This window comes from Apaloderma vittatum, unplaced genomic scaffold, assembly GCF_000703405.1.
Source record: "Apaloderma vittatum isolate BGI_N311 unplaced genomic scaffold, ASM70340v1 scaffold16638, whole genome shotgun sequence".
Lineage (NCBI taxonomy): Eukaryota > Metazoa > Chordata > Aves > Trogoniformes > Trogonidae > Apaloderma > Apaloderma vittatum.
This window is the reverse complement of record NW_009729225.1, coordinates 1-24,455: the sequence shown is the minus strand read 5'-3', so window position 1 is coordinate 24,455 and position 24,455 is coordinate 1. Positions and strand designations below refer to the sequence as shown.

The following is a 24,455-nucleotide window of genomic DNA, read 5'->3' as shown; positions in this document are numbered from 1 at the left end:
AACCAACATTGCATATATATATATAAAAGCCACTTGCAACTTTCAAACACTAGTCTAGTTAAGTATCAACTTTATGAAACAAAGTTCAATTTTCCTCAGCCTTTTATGTTAATTCTTTATAAACACAATCACAAGACACTAGAAATATGCTCATTTTGCTTGACTGGACTCAATACTTGCCCAAGACTACTGTTTGAGTATGGACAGTCATCAGTTGATTTAAAAGAAGGTGTAATTTATGTTATAAGTGACATAATTCTGTGCCAAGGTTCCCTCTGAGTAACAAAAATACTTTTCTACTGTACTTTGAATATTTTAAAAACAGAATGTTAACATTAAAGTAGGTTGGATGAAATATTCTCTCTGCCACCTCCCAAAAGCAAAAGAAAACACTACACATACACATGAGGCTACTGAGAGATAATCTAATACTTCGACCATTCACAAAACTATATTTCCAATTATTCAAAAATACAGTGTAGTTTATCATTTGGTTTAAATGCACGTTAGTTTATTGATGAATCAAGTGAAAACAGAAGTTCGTCACTACACAAAGCATCTGGAAACAATAACTGATAGAACTGACAAGTGCTAGAAACCTCATTCTTTCCGTAGCAGGAAATACAAATCTACAGTAATTGTATCACCACTGAGGCAGGGGGAAAAAAACAAGAAAAATTAAGTTGCTGGGAAAGACAATAGGATGGCCTACTTACACATACTGCAGAAGCAATTTAATTTCCGTAGTAACCAAGTAAACTTTTTAGTGGGAGAGGTTCATATGATGCTGTACATCAACTATAACGAACTAAAAGATTGCGCATGCTTATGCCCAGCAAGTAAAAGCAGATGAAAAGCATGGGGAAAAATATAACACTACATGAAAACAACAGATAAATGTTACAAAGGAAATACAACATTTTCCATGTGAAGTGTTCAATTTTATTGGGGGAAAAAAATACCATGACTGAGGGCTTTAAAATTTGCTATTCTTACTTTAATAGAGACCTAAGATTATGGTCCCTTTACCCTAAAGACTGATATCACAACTACAGCCTGTAAATGCTGCTTAAGAATGAAAACTAAGTAAAGCAGTTGGAGCTGGAATCAGTTCCGCATTATTCCCAGCATGTGTTAAACTCTAGTCTTTCCTCTGTATGGAACAGCGTGTGGGAATAACACAAGGAAAAGAAGTCTCGTAATTTATTTCACCTAAAACCATATTCCCAAACTGCCTCTCACTGAATCACATCAAACCCCAAAGTCTAATTCTTGTAACCCAAACCTCTCTCCAAGAAAACACTCAGGCTATGCTTGCAGTCTGCTTCAAATGATACGAGAGAAAAATGGTCCACAAAATCAAATACATTGGTCTCTACTGCCCTCTATATCAACAAGAGACAGTGACAGGACACTACTTGTACAAAACATTAGCTTTGAAATATCAGGGGGAAAAACACACCATCCATTCCTACAAATATCAGATTCTTCCAGACAGCAGTAACATTTGAAGGAGAAGACCTAAAACCACCATATCTGGAATAGCATAATGGTGAACAAAGAATGATCATTTCAACATTCCAGACTGAACGTCAACAATTCGCTGTAAATTGTCACACTCTTAAAGCAAAAATTGTTCAACTTTATATAAAAACATTTTTAATGCAGTATTCATGTAACATATTTATGGGAAAAGTGTCAGTGACCACATTTGGCCTATTTCCATTACCTCACTTTTTGAGAAGGTTAAACATGGAAAAATATCTTCCCGATAAATTTTGTCCAAGAAAGGGCATGTTCTGTCCATAGTAGGCTCATCCTTCCAAGATCTAAATTCATTGTACAAAGACAGGTCAGCCTAGAACACAAAAATTCATGTATTTTATTACTGCAGTTACCACACTAGTGTCTACCATTTGCACATATCCACAGACAAATAACAAGCACTAAAAGTAAATGCTTTCCATTGCACTGTGAAAGAACGCTATCATGCCCCAGCTATGAACATCACCTTAAACCCACTTTCCTAAGACTGCAAATAAAAGCAAATCAAAACATATAATGTTCAAGACACAGAGGTAATACATTCACTGGTCACCACGCCACCACAGACAAGCTAATTACCTCTCTCCCCTATTTCCTAAGCTTCCAGGACAACTTTGGAAAACCTCAGAAAATAGCCTCCCAAAAAAATTTCTTCTCCAGGTATCTTCATTACAGTATTTTAGTCCTTCTCTATTTCTGTGAGTTACAGAAAAGCAGAGAAATCTACGGAAAACTGCAATCCTAGGTATCTTATACATTCACCCTGCAAGTGAATATAGCACTCTGATAGGCATTTAACACACTAAATACACTAATATAGGAAAATAGGAATTCAATATACAAATCCATTAAAACTATACTCTTCATTTTCAATCTTTATGCCCAAACCCTCTCCTACACCGTACTACAACAGGAAGACAAATATACTCACTGAGTGTGATTTATGAGCCACCTCCCCTAGTCAATGGAGAAATACTAAAACAACCCATCAAACCACTCCAGGAGAAAACATGCTCTGCGTTAGGAAGAGATGGTTTCTCTGCTTTGATGGTTTCTCTGCTTTGAAAGCACCTTCTTTTGTCATCTCCATGTTGAGATCACGTCAGCAGTGCGAAGGCGTTCAAGAGACCAGCACTAGATCGCTGTTAAAATCCACATTTTCATCACGGGAGAGCCTATCCCATGGGACAGCGACCCACTGACAGCTGGAGCACACCGAGGGACTCCCAGAGCACATCACCTGCTTTAGGGTTACTCAGGAAGGATTCTGTTCACAGGCACCACCTCTGCCCCAAGATGTGAACCAAGGTGAGTGGTGCGCCCGACACAAACTCCTAATCTAACGTAAAAGACAAATGCCAGTCCCCAACGGGACATGCGACACCATCCTCAGATTGGTTTTGACGTTCTGTCGACACGTGCTTCAGCGCCTTTCCCCTCCTGGGGATTTAACAACCAGTTGTTGTTTAATTGTACTTTCTTGTACTACAGCAGATCTATGCTCCTAAAACCTAAACCTAAAGCTACAGAAAGGGACATATGCTGCAGGCCAAAGATAAGCCAAGATGCAATTTCAAAATTTTGTACTGTTAGATAGAAATAATATGAGATGACGAAAGAGAGAAAATAACACATGCAAAAAAATAATTTATTCTTAATCCTATGAAAAAGATCAGTACGCTGCTTGGAAGTAAGCTCTTTCAGTCTCTCATTCTTTCCCCATGCATTACCTCTTCTCTGAGCTCCCAGCACTTTGCCATTGTTTTACATACATATTTTGGGGAGTTCTTTTGTCATTTTTGTTTTTTCTTGGAAAAGAATCTACAAAAATTAGACTGACAAATTTGTTTTCCATCAGACCTACTTGCATTACACTTAATTAAGCCAGTCCATAAATGTTCTGGTTGCTAAGCCACCAACCTCAGTGTACAACTGAAATTCAATAGGTGTAACTTGCTCCCTAAAGGAACATTTTCCATACCTTAAAAACCCATCTCAGGTCTTGCTTTAAAATGAATACAATTTTTTGGAAAAAAGGCCATTTGTGATTTGTACTATATGACTCTAGAAAGTAAGCTGCATTTCTTAACTTGGTTATTTTCTAGATTTAACTAAATTTCCCTCTGCAATTTATAAAGAAGCTGCCTTGAAAGAACTGCTCAGTGAACATAGCTTGATGCTCTTCCTTTTCAGTCTACACTGGTCCATGTCTATCTCCTCCTTCCCTTTACTTACGCTTTCACTACATCAAAGTTTTGATTACCTGCAACTAAATACACAGCCAACTGAAAAAAATTTAACTAGAAATATTACTAAAGTTCTCATTTTACAGTAAAATACAACATCAGAGAAATATTTCAGCTCTTTGAACACAATTGCATCAGCATTTATGCTGAGTGGATGCTACCTGCCTGCCTAAGATCCAGGCAGCTATTCAGCGTGCCTAATTCCTGTTAATGCCTAAATTAATTAGACATGTCTGCTCATCCCAGAGATTACTCCCATATGCTAAGAAGTACTTCTATGGGATATTGGCACCCTTCTGGCTCCACTGCAACTTAGGGCAGGCAGAGAGCCACTCTAATTCTGTCTACAGAATTCGACAGAGAAACCTGAGAGGTGACACGTATTTACACCCAGCTCCAACCAACATCTCAAAATCCAAAGCTCTGGGTGGTAAATTCTCCAGAAGGGTCCGGAGCTGTACCACACACCACGACGCCCCCGAGGGTACTCTCAGCCCCGCTTGTGAAGCTGAGTCACTCCAAATCAGACTCAACAACGTGCAAAGCATAACCTAACTGAGTGGCAAGGTCATTAAGCAAGAAAGGATGGGAACTACAGTTCTGCCCCAAGTCCGAAAGACAAACTGGAGAAGGCCTTTATTTTCTAGATTTGGAGTAAAAAGGTGTACCAATGCACTTACTGATCACTGGCAAAACAAAGTATAAAAATGGTCACTGTAAATCATATTAAAGATCCAGCTAGACTGTCACCCCCCTGACAACAGGCAGCAGTCAGAGAGCTGGCTGCAGAGGAGTATGAGAGGAAAGACAGTGACATGTCTTCATTTTACAGCCTCCCAACTTCTTGCAATCTGCAGTTAAAGCTTCCTGAACCAAATACCATATTCATCTTCTATATGACTTGACAAGTTTTTCTTTTGTCTCTCTGCATTTTGAACACATTTATAATCTTCCTACCTCATGACAAGGAGTTGTAAAGTTTCATTACATACTCATTGAAACTGATTTTCCTTCTAGCTTCCAAAGTTTTCGTATAACAGGAAATCATTCCTATTTGTTCACCATGCATCTTCCCCGAGTCACTTGTGATTGTATAGATTTTTGTTCTACCTCAAGTGTGTCTCTCTACACAGAAATACTTCCACAGGTTTGACCATCTATGTCACACTTCCTCATACTTTCATTATGTCCTTTCAAAGAAAAGTATCATAGCTGCATGCTCAGACACACACATTTAGTACACATTTATACAGCACTATAACATTTTTTGTTCTGCTATTTATTCCTTTCCTAACACCATCTAAGGGTCTGTGGGTCTTTGACCATCACCAAGTATGGAGATTATATTTTCAGAGAATCATCCACAAGCACACTAATTGTTTTTTCCCCCGAGCACAACGTAGCTATTTCTAAGTCCCCAACTGCATGTCGGCTAGAGCTGCACTTTTTTTCCCTAGATGCCTCAATTTCTCATTTATTGATTCTTAGTTTCATCTACTCTTCTACCAACCACTCAGTATAGTATGATCCCTCTCAACTCTTTCATCACTTTCTGCTACCGCCATTGCCAGGACTTGAGCACCAACCTGTCGCCTCATTATTTCCCCAATTTCAATTACATGAGATTAAAAAAATAATAATAATAATCACAGGCCCCTCTGGGACTCCAGTGGTAATTCACCATCTCTTCCCTAACATTGATTCTGTCTTTTCCCTGGCTTCTTTCACCCATTATCAATCTATAAAATGACTCTTCCTCTTTTCTATGACAGTTTATGAAATATTTATGCAAGTTTATGAACTTTCAGTAATGGACTTCATAAAAAAGCTACCAGGACTCATTATTCAGTCATATTGTATTTTTTTTATTTTTTTTTTAAATTCCCATCTTTAAATTATTAATTCCAATATTTCAAATCTTATCTTCCCTCAATGATTTTAAGGTAAACAAGTCTTGTAAAACTCACTATCTATTGTTTTGTATTAAAATTTTTCTTTCCTTCACGAAAATTATCTCTAAAATAGTATTACATGAAGGCTGAATATATACCAGATTTACTGTGAGTAAAACTAAATAATCAAGCAAACGTGTCAGCAAAAAGAGGACAATCCTTGAACTGTTACCTCTTTACAGTCTTTTACAATTGGCTGCATCATGGTAAGGTCCTGATGACTGCCGCCCATAGCACTGCTTGTACTCTTGTTTCTCGTGTGGCCTTTCTTAAAAGGAGTTTTTCCACTAGGCTGAAACTCCTTAGTGGGAGATGTCGGTGAAGTAGACAGTACTAGTGTTTTCAATGCTGCTACTTCAGCCTGGAGGACATCAATCTGGAGCAGGGAGAAGGAAAGTCATTAACAAATAAAAAATATATTCGGCTATTAACACATTAAATTATTTAACAAAATTTCCATTTATCTCTGTCCAAATCAAGTTTTTATCTTCTATCAGATGCCTATGCAACTGCATACGGTAGTAACACTGTCTTCCTATACAACGTGCTACCTAACTGATATGATGCTGAAACATCAGCTGGATCCAAAAACATTCGCTAAGAATATGTCAAGGTGACACAAAACAACTTAATATTTACTTTAATAACGCATACAGGTTATTCTCTATTTACATCTTTGATTCACACTTTAGATTTATAACCACGTGAAAAAGATAAAGCAAGCAAACTGGAAAAAACTCACTTTTCCTTGTGCTTCTTTTAACTGTTTTTCTGCTGCAGCTTGTTTGACATTAGCTTCTTTAACCATTTTGTGTGCTTCCTACAAAGAATATTTAGCTAGTGTAAATGCACAAAATCCAGTAAAAAATTAAAACCTAAGGGCATACTTTTGCTTCACAGAGACTACTTGCAAACAGTAAGCTGTGCAACAGTCTGAAATTAAATAGTTACATACCAAAATGTGGCTACAAATCTATCATTTGGATTCATCACTGGCCCACCGAGTTTCTTCTCCTCTGGCAAATTCAGCAACCCCACCCACCTCCCTCCAGCAGGAACAATACCTGTCACCAACACCAGGCTCCGGTCACACTTCAGTGGCTGCCAAGTCAAGTTCCTTGACCCTCAAGAGAAAGACTCAACCAGTAGCAACAAAAGCAACCTGGGCACAGTAGGACATTCAAAAGAACTTCTCCCTCCTTCTAGCCAGAATAACCAGTTTTAGTCAACTGTAAATTTCTGTATGAAGGAACTGGTCAAACAACTATGAGGTCAAAATTCTTACCATCAATAAAACAGACAAAGCAACAGCTTAAAAATAGCTTGTGGAATAATAACATTTCTTAAGTAGAGAAAAAACAACCCAAGTAGGAAAACAAGGCTAAGCCAATAAAGAAGAAAGCATAAAAGGACTGGGGATTTTTTTAAACTTCCTTCTACCTCATATCTCTAAGCCTTTTGTCTACATAATGTATTTGTTTAGGCTCTGATCCAGCAATTTGCACCTATGATCAAATTACCCTTCTTACTTGGTACTTACTGAAGGCAACAAAGACTGCAAGATCGGGGCCACCGACTAAATTACTTGGGATAAGATCTTTCTCATATCTGTAAAGCGCCTAGCACGTATCTGGACGCTATATAAATAAAACAAAAAAGTTGATACATCATCATACCAAAAGATCTGGCTCCCACTGGCATACCACACAGCTGTGTAACATGGGTTTGTAAAATTCTCTTACGTAACAACAGACACATGCAGGAATGGGAACATACACATTTATACAATGTGTACAAATACATTTAACATTGACCATGCAGTTTCTGCTTAGTGATGCACCTTTGAAAGCAAAGCATGTCACAGTGCTCTTACAGTGTAATAATGTAATACATACACCCAGCTGTGCAAAACAAGTCTCCACCCTCCACTGGGATGCATTAACACAAGCTCTAGCATATCCACTTACACAGTCACGGAAATTAGTGGGATTCAGAATAGAATGTGAATTCTAGGGCTGCAGATCTCAGCACAAAAATCAAGAAACCTTAACAGTGTGGTTTTTTAAGGCCTCTTAATGAAATCTTATCATGAAAGAGAATTCAAGTGACATGCTCACAAAAGTTCCAAATAATTAAAACTCAAAACAATTATTACCAATGTGCTATATTTCAAACATTGCTTTAATAAATCAATAGACTGTTCTAAGTTATGAAGTGTCATCAATATAAAATTTCACTGATAATTTTATTTTTATTCCTCTACAGTTAAAATAACTGCCCAACACTTTCCTCCCCAGCAATCTGAACAAGTATATATGCTAAAAAGTACCTTTCCAGCCTCCCATTTATTCTCTACACACAGGAACTGCTTAATATTTTAAAGGAACTTTGCCCTACTGAGATGATGAAACAAAATGCAATCCCAACTCTGAGAGCAATTTGTAATTTGATTTCTGAATGTTGTTATTTTCAGGGTTTTAATAGCACTTTCACATCAATACAATATCATGAGTTTAAATACTGCTTCTAAAGCATTCCTAATGTTGTATCTTTATGCATATGCTGAAAAACAGCACTTAAGATTTGTCAAACATATAAACCAGCTCCACATTACAAAACGTATTCCGACAGTTATAGGTATCACAATTTACTGTCTAGGCATTCCTATATATACTCCTACGATAAAATGAGAACTGAACCCGCTTCAAGGATGGATTTAAGATTTTTTTTTCTGTGTAATACAAGCTCAGCATCTTTGCTGGCTCTACTGCCTTTTTTTTCAAATGAAAATTTCCCACTTCAAATTCAGGCTTCTCACTTGGTAACCGGGTTCCACCCTGGCGCGGCACTCAGAATTAATGTTTTTCGAGTTTGTGGGAGTACATTCTGCCAGACCCAAAATTCAAAAGCTGAAAGCATGGTTAAGTTATAGACTTGCTACCTCCATTGATCTGGAACTACGTTATTTTTTTATTTAGTCACTATGGCAACCCCAAATTTAGCTCTCATCTAGATAGCCTTGTTGTCAGACAGAAGTTCTCAAAATAGTTATGCCAAAAAATAAGCCTAAATAGTTTAAAGATTTCTGATATATTTTCCTTATTTTCTTCATTTTGTGTCTAGGCAGATTGACGAGCTCAACAAGGTCTCTTTCATCTAAACGAGAAGTCTACTGCTTGCTCTTAAGCCTCTAATTCATCACATTCTGGGTCTTCAGGACAGAAATCCCTTTATAAGCTTATTGCAGAAAAATTCAGCATATTCTACATAAAACATCTGTCTCAGCTTCCTTTAAGTATATCACATCGAAGACTCCAACAAACCTCAAACAGACTAGCTGTAAGTTCTTCCAATTCCTGTCCAAGTTGATCTCGCACTTTAGAAAGCCTTTCACATTCTTCATCTTTTAACTTCAGCTCCTATGGAAAATTGAAAGTTATTTATTCTGACTTAAGAGTAGTACTTTGGCCTTTTAAATCTAATACCAGAGAGGGGGGAAAAAAAGAAAAAAAAAATAATCAGAGGAACATAAAACCTTTGCTAAACAAAGCCTTTAAAATATTAATTTTAATACTAGAAGCAATTAATATTGTACACACATAGCTATTTCCTCCTGCTATACAGAAATATACCAGGCCAATCTAAAGTAATCTCTAAGCTAGACATCAGCATTTCCAAAATACTCTGAAGTAAAAAAAGCTCTTTTGCCTAAAAGTAAACAAGACTAAATTCACTTAAAAGATAGATCAAATTCAATATTGGGACAGACAGAATACCAGTTCTGTTTACTCATTCCTTTACAAACACTTAAAGAAAGTACTTCTTTAAAAAAAAAAAAAAAAAAAAAATCAAACCACCTTCATCTCAAGATAATCCTCAATTCTAAAATAATCTTAAAGCATATTTTACTAAAGATATTGTCTCCTGCATATCTCCTTAAAACTAACACAATTCCAAAATCATATTGTAACTATATCCTTGCTCTTGCTTATGCAGATACATACAATTAAATAAAGGCAATTTAATGACATTCTAAGTGTTATTTGTCTATGCCACTAAAAACTGAGTGAAGACCTGGCAATAGCACTTTTACAGTATTACTTTAACACAGATTTGCCAGTGAAAGGGTTGCAGAAGCCCAATTGCATCTGTACTGTCCCAAGTCTGAAGGAAAAGTGGGGTAATTTGCAGAGAAATACAGAAAGTTCAGCAAGCAGTTTGAAAGAAGAGTTCCTCACATTCCCCAACCATTAAACCCTGGTTTAATGCAAGAGAAGGGTGAAGAAAAAAAAGGCAAAGAAAGGCAGCAGACAGTCCATTCTGACCTTTCAAGCATTTATTTTGTGCCATAACTCTCCTCCCATCCCCATCTAGTTGTTCCTCCTCTTCCTCTTTTTTCCCTTGCCAAGGCAGCTATTGCACTACCATGGCTTCTGAAATGCAGGACCAAAGCCTGTCACTGACACATTAAAGACTCCAAAAATAATTGGCTTTGAAAAACCTTGTGCCCCTCTACTTGGCACTGGTGGGGCCACAGCTTGAGTACCATGTTCAGTTTTGGGCACTGCAGTACAGGAAAGACACTGAGGTGCTGGAGTGGGTCAAGAGAAGGGCAACGAAGCTGGTGAAGGGTTTGGAGAACAAGCCTTATGAGGAGCAGCTGAGGGAACTGTGAGTGTTTAGCCCGGAGAAGAAGAGGCTGAGGGGAGACCTTATTGCTCTCTACAACTACCTGAAAGGAAGCTGTAGTGAAGTGGGTGTTGGTATCTTCTCCAGAGTAACTAGGAACAGGACAAGAGGAAATGTCCTCAAGTTGCGCCAGCGGAGGTTTAGATTGGATATTAGCAAAAATTTCTTACTGAAAGAGTGGTGAAGCATTGGAACAGGCTGCTCAGAGAAGTGGTGGAGTCGCCACCCCTGGAGGCATTCAAAAAAAGTGGCACCTCAGGACACAGTTTAGTGGTCATGGTAGTGTTGGGTTGATGGTTGGACTTGATGATCTTAGAGGTCTTTTCCAACTTAATGATTCTAAGAAACCAGTAAAGAAAACAGCTGCCTTCAGAAAACTGGGAGGTCAGTCACTACAGACTCAGCAAATGGCAGCTTCCTTTGTGTTTCTGGGAGGCGGTTGGGATTTCCCTCAAAGCCTCATCACTGAGTAATGTTGTACGTAACAATGTGAGAATCTACATCTTGGCTTGCAGCATGCTATTAGCTCTTGCTCTCAACTTCTGCAGTGAAACTGGCAATAGATTTTCCTCTAAGATGAAGGGTCCTGTTTGACTTCAAGTTAAACAAATAACAAGTGTTTAAGGACTGTTCTAGACTCATTTAGTAGCAAAGGCATTATTTCTCCATTTTATTTGATTTTAATTTTGGACATTTTGACTATTTTGAATTATTTTCAGTCTAGTTTGTGTGCTATTTTGAGTTTTTACTTTCCATATGCAACCTTTTAATTATTTTGAAAGTACTACTTAAATGATGTTTTTTCCCAAGCATGATATTTCTCAGATAGTACTCAACTCTTACTCACTAACTACTATTCTATTCACTATTCCATCTCTCAAAAAAAAAAAAAAAAACCCACAACACCAAAAAAACCCCTACACAGGAATATAGCTACAATTGGAGGTAAGAGAAGGAAAAAGGAATAGAATAAAACAGAGAAAAAAATACTGGAAAAAACAGGAGGTAAAAAAAAAAAAGAAGCAAAATTTAATTAATTAGTTTGGGGTTGATTTAAAGTGCTTCCCCTACAAAGTATGGTTCTTAATAAAAAAATGAAAGATTCTGATGCAAAATGTTTAAAGCCCAAGTTTCACATGTTCCTATAAATGCAGAGAATACAGTAATAGATTTTGTTTGGGCTGTTTTCCTGATTTTAAGGAAAATGCTACACACACTTCAATATATCTTAAAAAGAGGTTATATTAATATTCAGGTTAAGAGTCATCAAACTCATTAAACGAAGGCAGAACTACCTCAGGTTCACTTTGGAACTACAACTATCAATCCATTATTTTAAATAAGATGGTTAAAATTTTTGCCTGCAACTGGAAAGATTAGAGGGTTTAAGATTAAAATTCAGGCAGACAAGTAAAGCTACTTAAGGAAAACAAAAAGCAGACAACACCAGGCTGCCTATTACGCATGGCTGCTTAGCTAGATTTGTCAAACACTGGGCAAGTTTCCATGACATGATTCAGGAGGAGCATAATATAACACATTATTTTGCCAAGCATGTTTAATAGTCTAAGCTTTTTTTTAAGCAGGGCAGAAATAAAGAGTGCCCAAGGCAAAAAGCTTAGCAGTTATTAGAAACATTACTACTGCCTGTGTCTTAGAGGCATTATTGGAGACTTCCCAGACATACACAATATAGAGGCGGAAAAGACAACTGCATATGCTAGACCAATCATCCTTGCTGCAGTCCTTCCCACAATACTGTGCTGATAAAGTAGCTACATGAAGCACATGAGCTATTAAAAAGGACAAATACACACAGTTACCAAAGCAGGTAGTGTAAAAATTCAAACTTGTGTGAAAAAAAAAAACTTTGAAGTTAAAAAAAAAAATTAAACAATCCTGTATCAGAGTCCCATTATTGCCGATTTCACTTTGATCTTCATAAATAGACTACGAGGTGGGTCTTTAGAAAGTACCAGTGAGATAAGGAGGGCAAATTACAGCTTCAAAACCATGCATATTTTAAATTCTAGAAAGAAAAATCATTCTGCATCTAGTTCAGCATTTTAACCAAGTCAGGACTAGATGTGGAAGACCATGGCAAGAATGAAGATTTTTCTACAGATATCACCTAAAATCAAAACTGTAGGATACCGCTGAACTCTGAAGTAGTCAAAAAAAAAAAAAAAGTTTGTGTTTATATTAGAATGCATTTCTATTTGACTGGTCTCTACTCAGCCCTCAAGTTAAACAAGCTACATAAAAATTAGTCCATTGCAACTACATTTGCAAGGTTGCTTATTGTGAGAGAAAGTCCAAAATATCTTATCAGAGATACGAGCATTTCACAAACTACTGAATTAGCACCTTATGGCGCAGGTAAAGATGCATGTAAGTCTTCTACTTGCCTGAGAAAATTTCTGTGCCTACGATACACTCACTACAACAGCAGAGACGTGGAAACTGAAAACTTTCAGCACTCAAAGATGGCAAGGAACTGCTAAAACACCTTCAGAAAACATTTTTAACAGTAACAAGCCAGTACCCTTACATTCAACTGCAATTTTGTTTTGAAAAATCTTGAAAGCATACTCTTCAGTGTAGCTCTGGGACAGTATATTATTCTGGAGCATCCTCATTTGTATTGTTTGTTAACTTATAAACAAACAACAACAGAAATTTTAAAATGCTGGATGTACTGTACAGTACTACTGGAATTCCTAGTTAGTTATTGTGAATCTATTTCTTCATTAATCCATGCAGATTTCTAAACTGTCATGTCTTGGTGTGAAAAAACAGAGATTTAACTGGCAGTGTAAGCCTGTGTGCAAACGCTGTAATAGTGGCAATAGCCTCTGATACATTGGATTCTTTGATACAGGCAGAACAATGGAAAAATCTACTTCAAACGCTCTATCGACACACAAGAGCTGAAGACAAGAGATGAAACTGTATTACTCAGTTTCTGAGATGAAGAATGCACACAGAAATTGAAGCTTTTGAAAGAAAAATGTAGATCTGAGGATCAGGTTCTTAAGCTACACTGAATTTAGGATACCACATTCTATACCATCATCTCTTCCAAAAGAATCACTGTTTCAGTCTGGAAAAACATCTCAATTTCACTCTATTAGGGAAGTACCAGTAATTCATTTTTCTACTACAAAAACTCAAATATAGTTTTACTTATTACCAGCAAGCCTGCAGATGTTACTCTAAAGACTGTGGGGAGCATGGAATTCATTCTCTAACCAAATATAGTATTTGCAACCAACATCTCTGGTAGACTGCTCTTTCCTCCTCAGAGGAGAGGGGCTGACCACCAGTGACAGTTGATCATTTCAACACTCCAGCAGAAAACAAACACCAACATAGAAACCTGCATTTCTCTCAGCAGTCACGGGTGATATCATATTGACAGTCTGACTGATAAGGAAATAACTTGAGGGCCAAAATCACACCAAAAAAAAAAATCATGGAAAACATGACTATTAACTGCCACAGCTCAAACTCCAAGCAAGCTACCCAAAATGCATGCATCATGCTGGTTAATTAAGATGAAAAGCAAAACAAGAGTTATTCCTTTGCAAAGACTCCACTAAACCTGCACATTGAGGAATATCATATATCAAAAGACCATTGCTTTTCTCTCAGGTGTTATCTATGGGTGGTTGGATCCACCTTCAGTAACCACGGTGACACAGTTTAATCCAAATATGGCAGAAAAAAATGCAAACGCATAGAGACATGAGGAGATAACATCCCAGGCATTGAATCACTAAGCCTTTTAACACCACCTCAATTTTCCTGATGCTGCTTTACATGGGTAGCAAAACAAGGAGAAAGGTTCAGATCACCTAAAGCAAGAGCTTTTCAGCTCCACTTTACAGAATATAGCTAGAAATTAAGTGATGAAAAAAACAAGCAAAAAGGTCCTGAATGGTTTCAACAAAAAGTGGCAATCCAGAAATTAAGTGATGAAAAAAACAAGCAAAAATGTCCTGGATGGTTTCAACAAAAAGTGGCAATCTATTAATTAAAGGGGGTATTATAAGGCAAAAGTATGTCCAATCTTATACTCTTCATTAAAATAGAATGCTGTCCTGCATTCTATTACCTCTGACCTGACCTTTCTCCCAATCTTATGACACAATTTGGTGACACAACCAATCTAGACTGAAGTAGAAAGTACATTTCCTCTCATCAAGAAACAAATTTTTCCAAGACACTTCTTTCGAACAATTTTGCCAGCAATGCTGTTCATTTTGTAAAGGAGGAAAAAAAAAAAAAAACCAACCACACACCTCTTTATTCTATTCCTGAATTTATTCAAGAATTTACTTAAATGTCTAACAATTACATGCTATACATATATTTCCTAGTATAAAACAAATGAATGCACATTAAAAAAAAATTTGCACTCCAAGGAGAGACATGAACAAAAATTACAAAGTGGATCCCTAAGCTTCAAAATTCCTATTTCCTCTCTAGTTCCCTTTCTATCAGAATTGCAACAAATTCAAATCAACCTTTAATGCATGTCACAATAGCATACAGTTTGGGCAAGAAATTTGGAACAACTGAAAAAATGCAAGACAGCAAATTTGTATTTACTTTGTTCACTCCTGGAAAGTCTGTAAGGGTTTTAGGCCCAGTGAGCTCACAAAATTACAGTGCAAATTGTAATTCTCCTTTTTCTCACTGTTCCTAATAAACAGCCCAGAGACTTATAGAGAATGTAAATCCATCATGTAAAAACCAACCAGCTATATACCAGCACTACATACTATATCCCTATAGATTTTTAAACCGCATACTCATTTACAAAAGTGATTATATTTGGAAATAAAAGTTTAAAGACTGCATGATATACTGAAAATCTCAGAGCCCTATCTGAACAGCCATGACTTTCAGAAGAAAGCAATCAGAGATGAATTAGAAATAGGAAAAACTAGTCCTCATACACCAAGTAGAAGAAAGATTATTACAGAAGGAATAGAGTTTATTGTTGTATAGTCTGTGAAGTCTCTTGCTATAACTCTTGTTACTGACCAATTGCGAAACAGTGCAAGTTTAGGAAGACAAGTAGACAAAAGTTATCCATCTAGTATGAACGCTGGTACAAATCAACCCAATGGGTTGAGAATAAGCAAAACTTTAACATCAACTGTCTCCAGTTAGTGATGAATCGCTTTTGTGAACGAGACCCAAAACACTGGAACCTGCAGCTAGTATGGGCTAGCAGTCTTCATGCCATTTCCTTAAGAAGACCTTAAATCTTGTGATGAAACAAAAAACATTTCAATCTTTTAGTGGTATAAACTCAAATAAGATTTTCAGATAATTCCAAGGGAACAATAGCAGATCTGAGTTGTGGTTTTCGAGAATGTTAGCTGCACTTTGGTACACTGTCAGGAGCTGGAAAATCTTTTCTAAAGTTTAAATTTTAGTTTGTTCTTAATTTCTAAGGTTCCAAAATTAACTGCTAAGATTATATATTCACATGCAAGGTCCTCAAATGTTGCTCAGGTTAATGTCTTCTTTTAGTGGTCAAACACTAAACAAATTAACACATTAGCAAAAGAAGCAACTATTTAGCAATAAAACAATCCACAGAAGTGATGTTAGAATCCATATTTAAGGTTCACATTAGCATGGACAAACGCAGCTATGACAGAAATGATGACTACATTCCATAAGATGAGGTAACAAACAGGAAAAGTAGTTCAAATGCAAGATAAGACGAGCTTAAATCTAACCAAGAATAGAATCATGTAGAGGGGAGGAAAGGGCACAAACAGCACAAAATCTACTCAAAAGTTTAAGCAGAGTGACATGAAAATGATAAATAATGGGTTTGCATTTATATAGCACTATTCATCCAAACAAGACAAAGCGCTTTACAAATATTAATGAACTGAGCCACAGTGTCTTCAAAGGTACCCATATTCAATTTGAAGTGTGGTGTAGCAGTACTCTAAAGAACACCTGTGACATCTTGATTGTTTCCTTCCTATGCAGGCTTTCCCCTATGAAACACCACAAGCACCCCGTTATAAAACATTTCTATATTCCATTACACTTGCTATTCTTTCACACTCGAGGAGAAAGAAGGCTCCAGAGGTATATAATCAGTGTCTATAAATACTTATACAGTAACAATGGGTTGACAGAAAATTACTCCTATTCTCAAATGTCTTAATGAAGGAATGGTCTACATTTCAAAGAAAAACTCTTAACCAGACACTGCACCAAAAGCTTTCCATGGTTAATTGGCAGCAGGAAAAAAAACAAACCAAAACACATTATCAAAGAATAATTCTAAGACATTAACACTTCATACATTCAGAAAACTCTACATAAAATAACTCTCTAAGAAATGAGCAGACTTAGGCTGCACCTTCTGACCCATTCTGCAATATTAGAACCACTGAAGAGAGAAAAAGCAGGAGACAAGACAATGAGCCTTACCCTCTGAGCTTTTGCAAGTTCTTCTTTCAATCGTTCATAGCCCTTTTCTCTTACTTCCAGTACAGATGGGCTCCGTAAGTGAGATAAACTGTCTGTACTCAACCCAAAAATATCTTCATTTCCTTCAGCAACATCTGCTACTGTAGCACCCTGCAAAAACTCTCTCTCTACGTTATTGCTCTCCTTCCTGGAATTACTGTGATTGAATGACCCACCCTGGGGTCCAGAGGTAGAACAAAGTACTGCGTCGGTAACATTGATGCTGTAAAGAGAGTGATATATTTTTTATTTATATAATACATTGCAAAGAAATATTTCAGAAATGGCATTAGTGGTGTTGAATGCATGGACATAGTTTAATACTATAACATTGTAAGTAATATTAAAATTATATCTTCAGTAAAGCAAACACTTAATACACAAGCATCAGCAATTTAAACAAAAAGACACGCAGAACTTACCTGACACCTGATACTTCTCCACAGTTCAGTTGTCTGGGAGATGAATAAACAGGTTGAGTGGGAAGATCGGAAACATTTAATGCATTGGGTTGGATTGGTGTGACGGACACAACAGAAGGATGTGGTCGGTAGATAACACTGGGCGAGGTAGTTTGTTCCTGAGTGCCTGGCTCATTTACTCCAAGAAGATCTGGTGTAGTAGGCGAAGCGAGGTTCACTTCATGAAAGCCTTCCAAGGGGTCACTGGCCATAATAAAAGCCTCATCATATGAAAGCCTGAATTAAATAATCACATTATCAGAATGCAAACAGAAAATACTGAATTCTATCTGATAACTGTTTGAATAAAAAAAGCTACACAAATACGTTCAAAATACTTCACGACATAATGGAAACTGTGAACTACTCCTGCAAAAGTATGAACGTCAACCACGGAAAGTGTTTTTTCCACACAGCGGAGTCAAGACCAGAATACCTAACAGCAGACCCCACATCTAAATGGGATGATGAAATCAAGAACACACCCTCTATCATAAAACAAAGTCACCTGCAATACAGCCTAGAGCTTCTTTGTATCAAAACACAAGTATGTTGCGCTCATGAAAGAGAAGATCTAAGAGCTAGTAAGAAAAAAATTTAAAACAAACTTTCCACTTTTAATCTCAGCAAAGCAAATACTCTAGACACAGAAATCAATGAATAAATTAGAGTCCATAGCAGTTAAATTAGACATCTGATCTCGTAACAGTTCACCAAAATGACAGAACTAGCCAATAAGACTTCTCACAAAGTATGATGATGTGTTTTTAATACATCATGTGATTAAGTGATGATGACAACTGTGAATAAGTATCATACCAATAATATATTACAGGTAAAACAGTACTATGAATTGTGACGTAACTGACAGTACTTTTTTTTCTCATTCCAGATGTATTTCATAAGATCAGTAGAAAAAAGTACAACACATGAATTGTACTAGTCCCAATGGAAAGCTATTTTGCAGCAGTTTAGCAGAGATCGCAAAAAACTCTGCATGATTCAAAACTATAAATTCCAAGCAGTATGGAGAAATTTGTGAACGAATTACTTAGCAGTGGTTATTCACTGTAAAAAAAAAAAAAAAAAAAAAAAACCAAAACAAAACAAACAAACAACCCCACAATATTTTCTCTCCTATATAAATAAAGAAGAGATAAAATTAAGGCTTCACAAAGATACTTAACATGCAAAAAAAAGAACTGTGGCATTTTACAGAGAAATCTCCTTGGATCTTGCCAGAAGAGATGAGGCAGAGAGAAGATCTAGAAAGATGATGGTCACAACCATGAAGAGATGATGCCATGTGCTTACATGTATGTTCAGTAGCACATGCAGCAATGTTTTTAGTTACAGCAATACTTTTTGCTCATCTTAAAAGAACACTGTTCAAAACTGTTTTGCATTTCAAATATCGTGCCAAAGTGTGAATATATCTATATTAAATAAGTGCTTTACCACACTGTTAGGCACACATGCAAGAAATTAATTTGTTCCAACAAGAATATGCTATTAATTTTTCTCCGTCTCTGTTAATTGCTCCCACAAAAAAAAAAAAAAAAAAAAGAAAAAAAACACAAAAACAAACCACCAGCTACCTCCAATAAACAGCCCAGGCTTAAGGGACAAAAAGAACCTTAGATGAATAAAAACAGACTTTTTTGCATTTTGGGTTTCTTCTCTGGTTTATGTAGAAATTTATCTTATCTTGAATAGCAACAGCAGTTGCACAAAAAATGATTTACACAGAGAAACACTGTCACAGTTTTGTGCTTTGGAGCCTTCCTACCATAAAAGAGTGAACAGTCCATTTTTGCCATTCCATATCTTTATGATAATTTACACAAATTCAGCCACATTATGAAGTGCAGAAACACACGCTGGCTCACACAGCGAAAAATTTCTAGAAAACTGCTCGTTATCTTCCAAATGTTCAAATGCATTTCTAGCTCCCCCTCTGCACTATCACATCAATCGATGTTAAGTAAAGTAGCACATCTGGCAAAAAAAAAATTTTAAAAAAATTTTAAATCTATCCTACCTACATGTTTCTACTTGTATGAGAAATGTTCCACTTCTTTCCCACAGCTGTTCCAGCTAACCTGCCTATCCCCTGCAGTGTTCATAATAGGAAAAAAAAATATGGGATTTTATTTACAAGACTATCACTCTGTTTATACATTAAATATTAATCTCAGCCTAAACAGACAGGAGACATTTATGAGTAAATAAATCATAGAATGGTTTGGGAATGGACCTTAAAGATCAGCTAGTTCCAACCCCCCTGCCATGGGCAGGAACACCTCCCACTAGACCAGGTTGCTCAAAGCCCCGTCCAACCTGGCCTTGAACACTGCCAAGGAGGGGGCATCCTTAACTTCTCTGGGCTACCTGTTCCAGTATCTCACCACACTTACAGTGAAGAATTTCTTCCTAATATCTAATCAAAATCTACATTCTTTCAATTTGAAACCATTACCCCTTGTCTTGACACTACCCTTCCTGATAAGGAATCCTTCCCCATGGATAGCAAGAAGTTACCCGGGCACAACTTCCAAGTTATCAAAAAACAACTTCTTTCTCATACAGCAAGTAAAAAAGTTACACAAGTTATTCCTGGAAGAGCTGAAAATAAAGTCCCTCAGCTAAACTTTTCCCATAGCCTGTCAAATGGGCACTCATAAGCACACCATCTGTGTAGAACACTTTCCATTCACAACTCTCTTCTTTCCTAGCATTACTTCTCACTTAGCAGGGAGCAGGCAGAAGCTGGGGGTACAACACCCATACAAGACCCAAAAACCTCATATTAAATATCTCCGGTTTGAGACTCACCAACACCATCATGTTGTTACCAACACATCAGCTGAACACACATTCCGCATTAACAAAACCAAACGTACATGCAAAAAAGCTAGGGGAGCTCTCTTTCAGGGAAAGAACTCTTCAAAGTAATGGTAAACAAAAGGGAGGGAGGGAAGCACATTAAATTTCAGTGTCACTAAAGATCACAAGCTTGGGGGAAAGCCTCATACTACTGACTAAGGCAGCAATGAGCAGCCTTGCTGTGAAGGAACACGAAGCACATGGTAAGCAGAGAGCTTTACTAGGAGCCAAGCTAACAGAGTGTTAAAAAAAAAATTAAAAAAAAAAATCAGTGTTGACACAGCACTCTTTAGTAGTAATTCTGCTACTGTGAACAAAAGCTGATATTCTGACATTTCAGGGCAGCACGCTTATTAAACAAAAGCATGAATTTTCTTAATACTCCTACCACACTGATACATGGTGAAAGCTTGGAACAGCGCATTAGTGCCTACCAAATATGTGATTAGTTTTGTCTTATTTTATAGTATGCAACTTGGATGATATGCAAAATTCAAGTACTGTAATAAATCACGATGAAACAACAAAATAAATTGATTTCATTATACTTCCATCTGTAAATAATGCAAATTTAGTGGAAGCTGTCAAAATGTTGCAGTGTATTACTTCTCCACTGCCACACTTGCACTGCTCACTACCCACTTAATTTCATGAGGAAGCTATGCTCAAATCCATTATCTAATACTAAATGAAAATGTGCTACACAGGAATAAGTTCAACAGTCAGTTTAACACGTTTCTATGGCTTCTAACAGGAATCAAGAACTGTGAACATTTTCAACAGCAGTCAAATCAAAATGCTTAATCTAATTTTCCTGTTATTACTCCAAGAGGAGTTCAACTACTTGTCTGAATCAAAGCAGTCAATAACTAAAAGGCTCCCTGAAAAGCAGTAATTTATTGTTTGTTTGCTTTTAAAAAACAAAAAAATAACCCCCCCACAAATATACATCATTGAAAAACACCTACTACAAACCCCAAACTTAGTCTTTCACAGATTGCTTTTAAGTAAAAGAATGGTTGACGATGACAACTTTAAATAATCTCCTAGTTGTTATATCTCGTTTAAAAACAATGCCAGCACCAAAGATTTAAGGCATCAAAAATCTCATTTTTAGCTTTACTGTTAAAGAGCATAACCATGACAGAACCGTTACATACTCAAGCAAAAAAAATCCCATACCGAAAAAGAAGTTTCTGCACATTTTGATGAAAATCAAATACTAGCTAGCAGTTACCAAAAAAAAAAAAGTGCCTAATAGCTAGAGTGTTTCAATCTTCATGCAGCAGGCTTTTCAAAATGTAATAAAGTCTGAAGGACTTCATTTATTAGACTCCAACACCTGCTCTAGTTAATTTGGAAGAGGATAGGGAAATGGATTTTTTGTAGGAGTCCCTCAAAAGGACTGGTATTAGCCCAGCACTGGACCTTCATTCTTCTCAGCTGGTTTATAAAAAACTGTTTTGAAATACTTGGCATTATACAGTCTGGAATGAAATACGTTTTAAGCTCTAAAGAACTCAGTATGGAATTAGAGTAGTGGACTAACAAATAACTCCTAAAGAAGCAGTGCAGTTAAGTACTGCTACTCCATATCTATACCTAACTTAAAAAGTAAAATTGTAAGGCTTATATGGACATTAATTTAAAGTTCAAAACTAATTCAATTACATCTGTCTAGTATGAGATATTCATCAGATGTTGGCACAGCACAAAGAAGTTTGGTGGAATTTTTTTTCCTAAACTGCTTTCTATCTAAGCTTAGCCACAGAACTCAAACAAGTCTGAACACCGTTATCAATGTCAGTCCATTGCACAAACACCACTCAGGATCTGGCATAAGAATTTCTTTAAGGTTTGCAAAATATTCCTACCTTTACAATTTAGCAATTATCATAGAAATTCCACTTCAGGAGTCCAAATATGCAACACATTTTTGGGGTCAGTAAGACACAAGGGAAAAGAAAGCACTATTCCTGTCTTTACATACTCTACTTTTATTTGCAAGTGACCTTACACTACATATTTACCAACAGACTGTAAATTAGACAAGATGGTTAACAGAAGGTAAATTGTATGTTAGGCAAGTTTCAAAATTTAAGACCTAGCAAAACCACACTTTGTTCAAAAAGAGAATATTCTTCTATTGCATTCCCATCTAGCACTGTCGTATAATGCTATGGTGTGGGTCTTTTTCTATTCCTTACTCTAATGTTAGGCATTCAAAACCACTATTTCACACTATTTTAAAAGAAACATGCAGTCCATTTGATGGCAAGATTCTATAAAGTTAAAAGAATTTTTGGTTTGCAGAACTGACGATTAAAAAAAAAAATCTCTTTATTATAGGGATATCTTCAACTATGAAAGTACACGTGTAGACAGCAAGTACCTCTCTTACAGAAACAAGCAGCACAGGAGATTCAGTGACCTATATTTATGAAAGGCTTGTGAAACTTATAAATAAACATGGTTTAGAGTTTGGGAGATAGTACACCTCTTACTAGAGAGAAAAAAAATCAGTGCTTTGCAAGGTCCAATACTGAAAACTTTTATTGTAAACATTTAAAGTATGCCACTCGGTTCACAAAGACTCTAAACCAAGTTAATTTAACAGCAAATATGATTCCCTTTACAGACACTGCTCTTTCTAAGACGGAGCATTGTTCTGCCTTATCTTGGAAAACTTTGCAATCCCATCTCAGGTTTAAGCCTGAAGAGAGTGACTGAGTGCAGTGTCCCTCTTGCCAAGACTTGGACTTAAAGACCCTCTCGCAGTTAATACTGAATATATTCCATCAGTAAACTTCAGTAAACATGATCACAATTTTCATGATACGTAAAGCTTTCTAAACATATCTGCAAAGGCATTTAAAGAAACATTTTCTTAGTTTCTGAAAAAAAAAAGGTCAGCATATTAGTCAGCGTAATTAAAGTATCTGAGTTTTAGTCAAGTTACAGTAAAACAAGATTTTAAAGGCCATATTAAAAAGGTTCTTAAAAATAAAATTCCAAAGCATACATTTCTTTTCTGGGAAAACCCATAAACATAAGTGAAACAGTGAGAGACCAGCTCATTTGGCATTTAACATGAATTTTAAATCAAGTCAATAAAAGCTATGGTGATAGCGGCAGTCTATAATCAAAAGGCTTATTGTGACTGTTCTCCTACAGAAGAAAGTTCTCCTTTTAAACATAATGTAACAAGACGGATATTTCAGTTGCAGCTGTGAGGTGCATTCCCATTTGTTATTTATTAAAGGCAGAATGAGAATGGTAAATTATTTATCCTCCTTTGCTCACTAGGTAAGGTTAACCAGGCACAGCAGATGAATGACTGCCAAAGCACGAATTCAGAAGACATGACTTTAACCCTTCCCAGAATCCATTAAACAGACCTATAACACGAACAATAACAAAAATATTAAAGCAACAAGACCTCACATTTTACCCTGTATTTTACTAAGGAATACAAGTATTTGAACAGATGGTAGCTGCCAATACATGCTTCTAGACTGAATAACCTTACATCTGCTTCAAAAGCAAAGCTGATAATTTCACAGTTACAGCAAGTCTGAGGAAGATTAACTATTTTAGCTATCTAGATCACTGGTTTTGAGATTTCCTACCAACACACTTACAAATGAATACGGAGGACAAATCAAGCAATGTAAAGCTTAGAACCCTATCTGCAAATAAAACAGACAACACTCTAAAACCGATGAAAACACTTTTTGTCAGCACATCGAGCACCGAGGGCATCATTAAGGCTCTGGCCACTCGGTGTTCTGCTTCCAGAGCCTGCGACCCTCGGGGAACTAGCGGAGCAACAGCACTCGGGCAGCACCAATTTCACAGAATCACAGAGTTTTGAGGCTGGAAAAGATCTCCGAGATCATCAAGTCCATCCTATGTCCCAACACCACCACCTCGGCTGGACCACGGCCCTAAGCGCACAGCTCACCGCCTGCAAGAGACCTGTAACCAGAAATTCCCTTCCCAGCCTTTAACGAAACCCAGGTTAACTGAAATCCCCGCTACTAACTACTACGGCTTACAGGGCTCCTTACCAGCAACCCGGTATTAACCTCAATAGTGCTCGGAGACCCCAAAGCAACCAGCAGCGCTACAGGAGAGGGCAGCCCCGCCAAGTCGAGCTCCCCCCG

General features: G+C 36.9%; 1 protein-coding gene across 1 annotated transcript; it reads right to left on the bottom strand.

The window, feature by feature from the left end:
- Positions 1-1,684: 1,684 nt before the first annotated feature.
- On the bottom strand, positions 1,685-17,637 carry RAB3IP (RAB3A interacting protein). The gene is made up of 6 exons (XM_009874371.1): positions 17,365-17,637; positions 16,904-17,165; positions 9,067-9,162; positions 6,486-6,563; positions 5,916-6,119; positions 1,685-1,858 (listed from the first exon to the last, which is right to left on the bottom strand). Exons 1-6 carry the CDS (start codon positions 17,613-17,615, stop codon positions 1,685-1,687), a joined length of 1,065 nt encoding a protein of 354 aa, XP_009872673.1. The 5' UTR covers positions 17,616-17,637.
- Between the last annotated feature and the right edge of the window lie 6,818 nt (positions 17,638-24,455).

Bases quoted from the DNA above. Each gene is read 5' to 3' on its own strand.
- RAB3IP (XM_009874371.1), bottom strand. From the start codon at position 17,615: ATGGCCAGTGACCCCTTGGAAGGCTTTCATGAAGTGAACCTCGCTTCG. The intron at 9,163-16,903 runs GTAAGGCTCATT...AATTTTCCATAG, and splicing joins AACTTGCAAAAGCTCAGAGG to GAGCTGAAGTTAAAAGATGA. The intron at 1,859-5,915 runs GTAACAGTTCAA...TTTGTGTTCTAG, and splicing joins TTGTAAAAGACTGTAAAGAG to GCTGACCTGTCTTTGTACAA.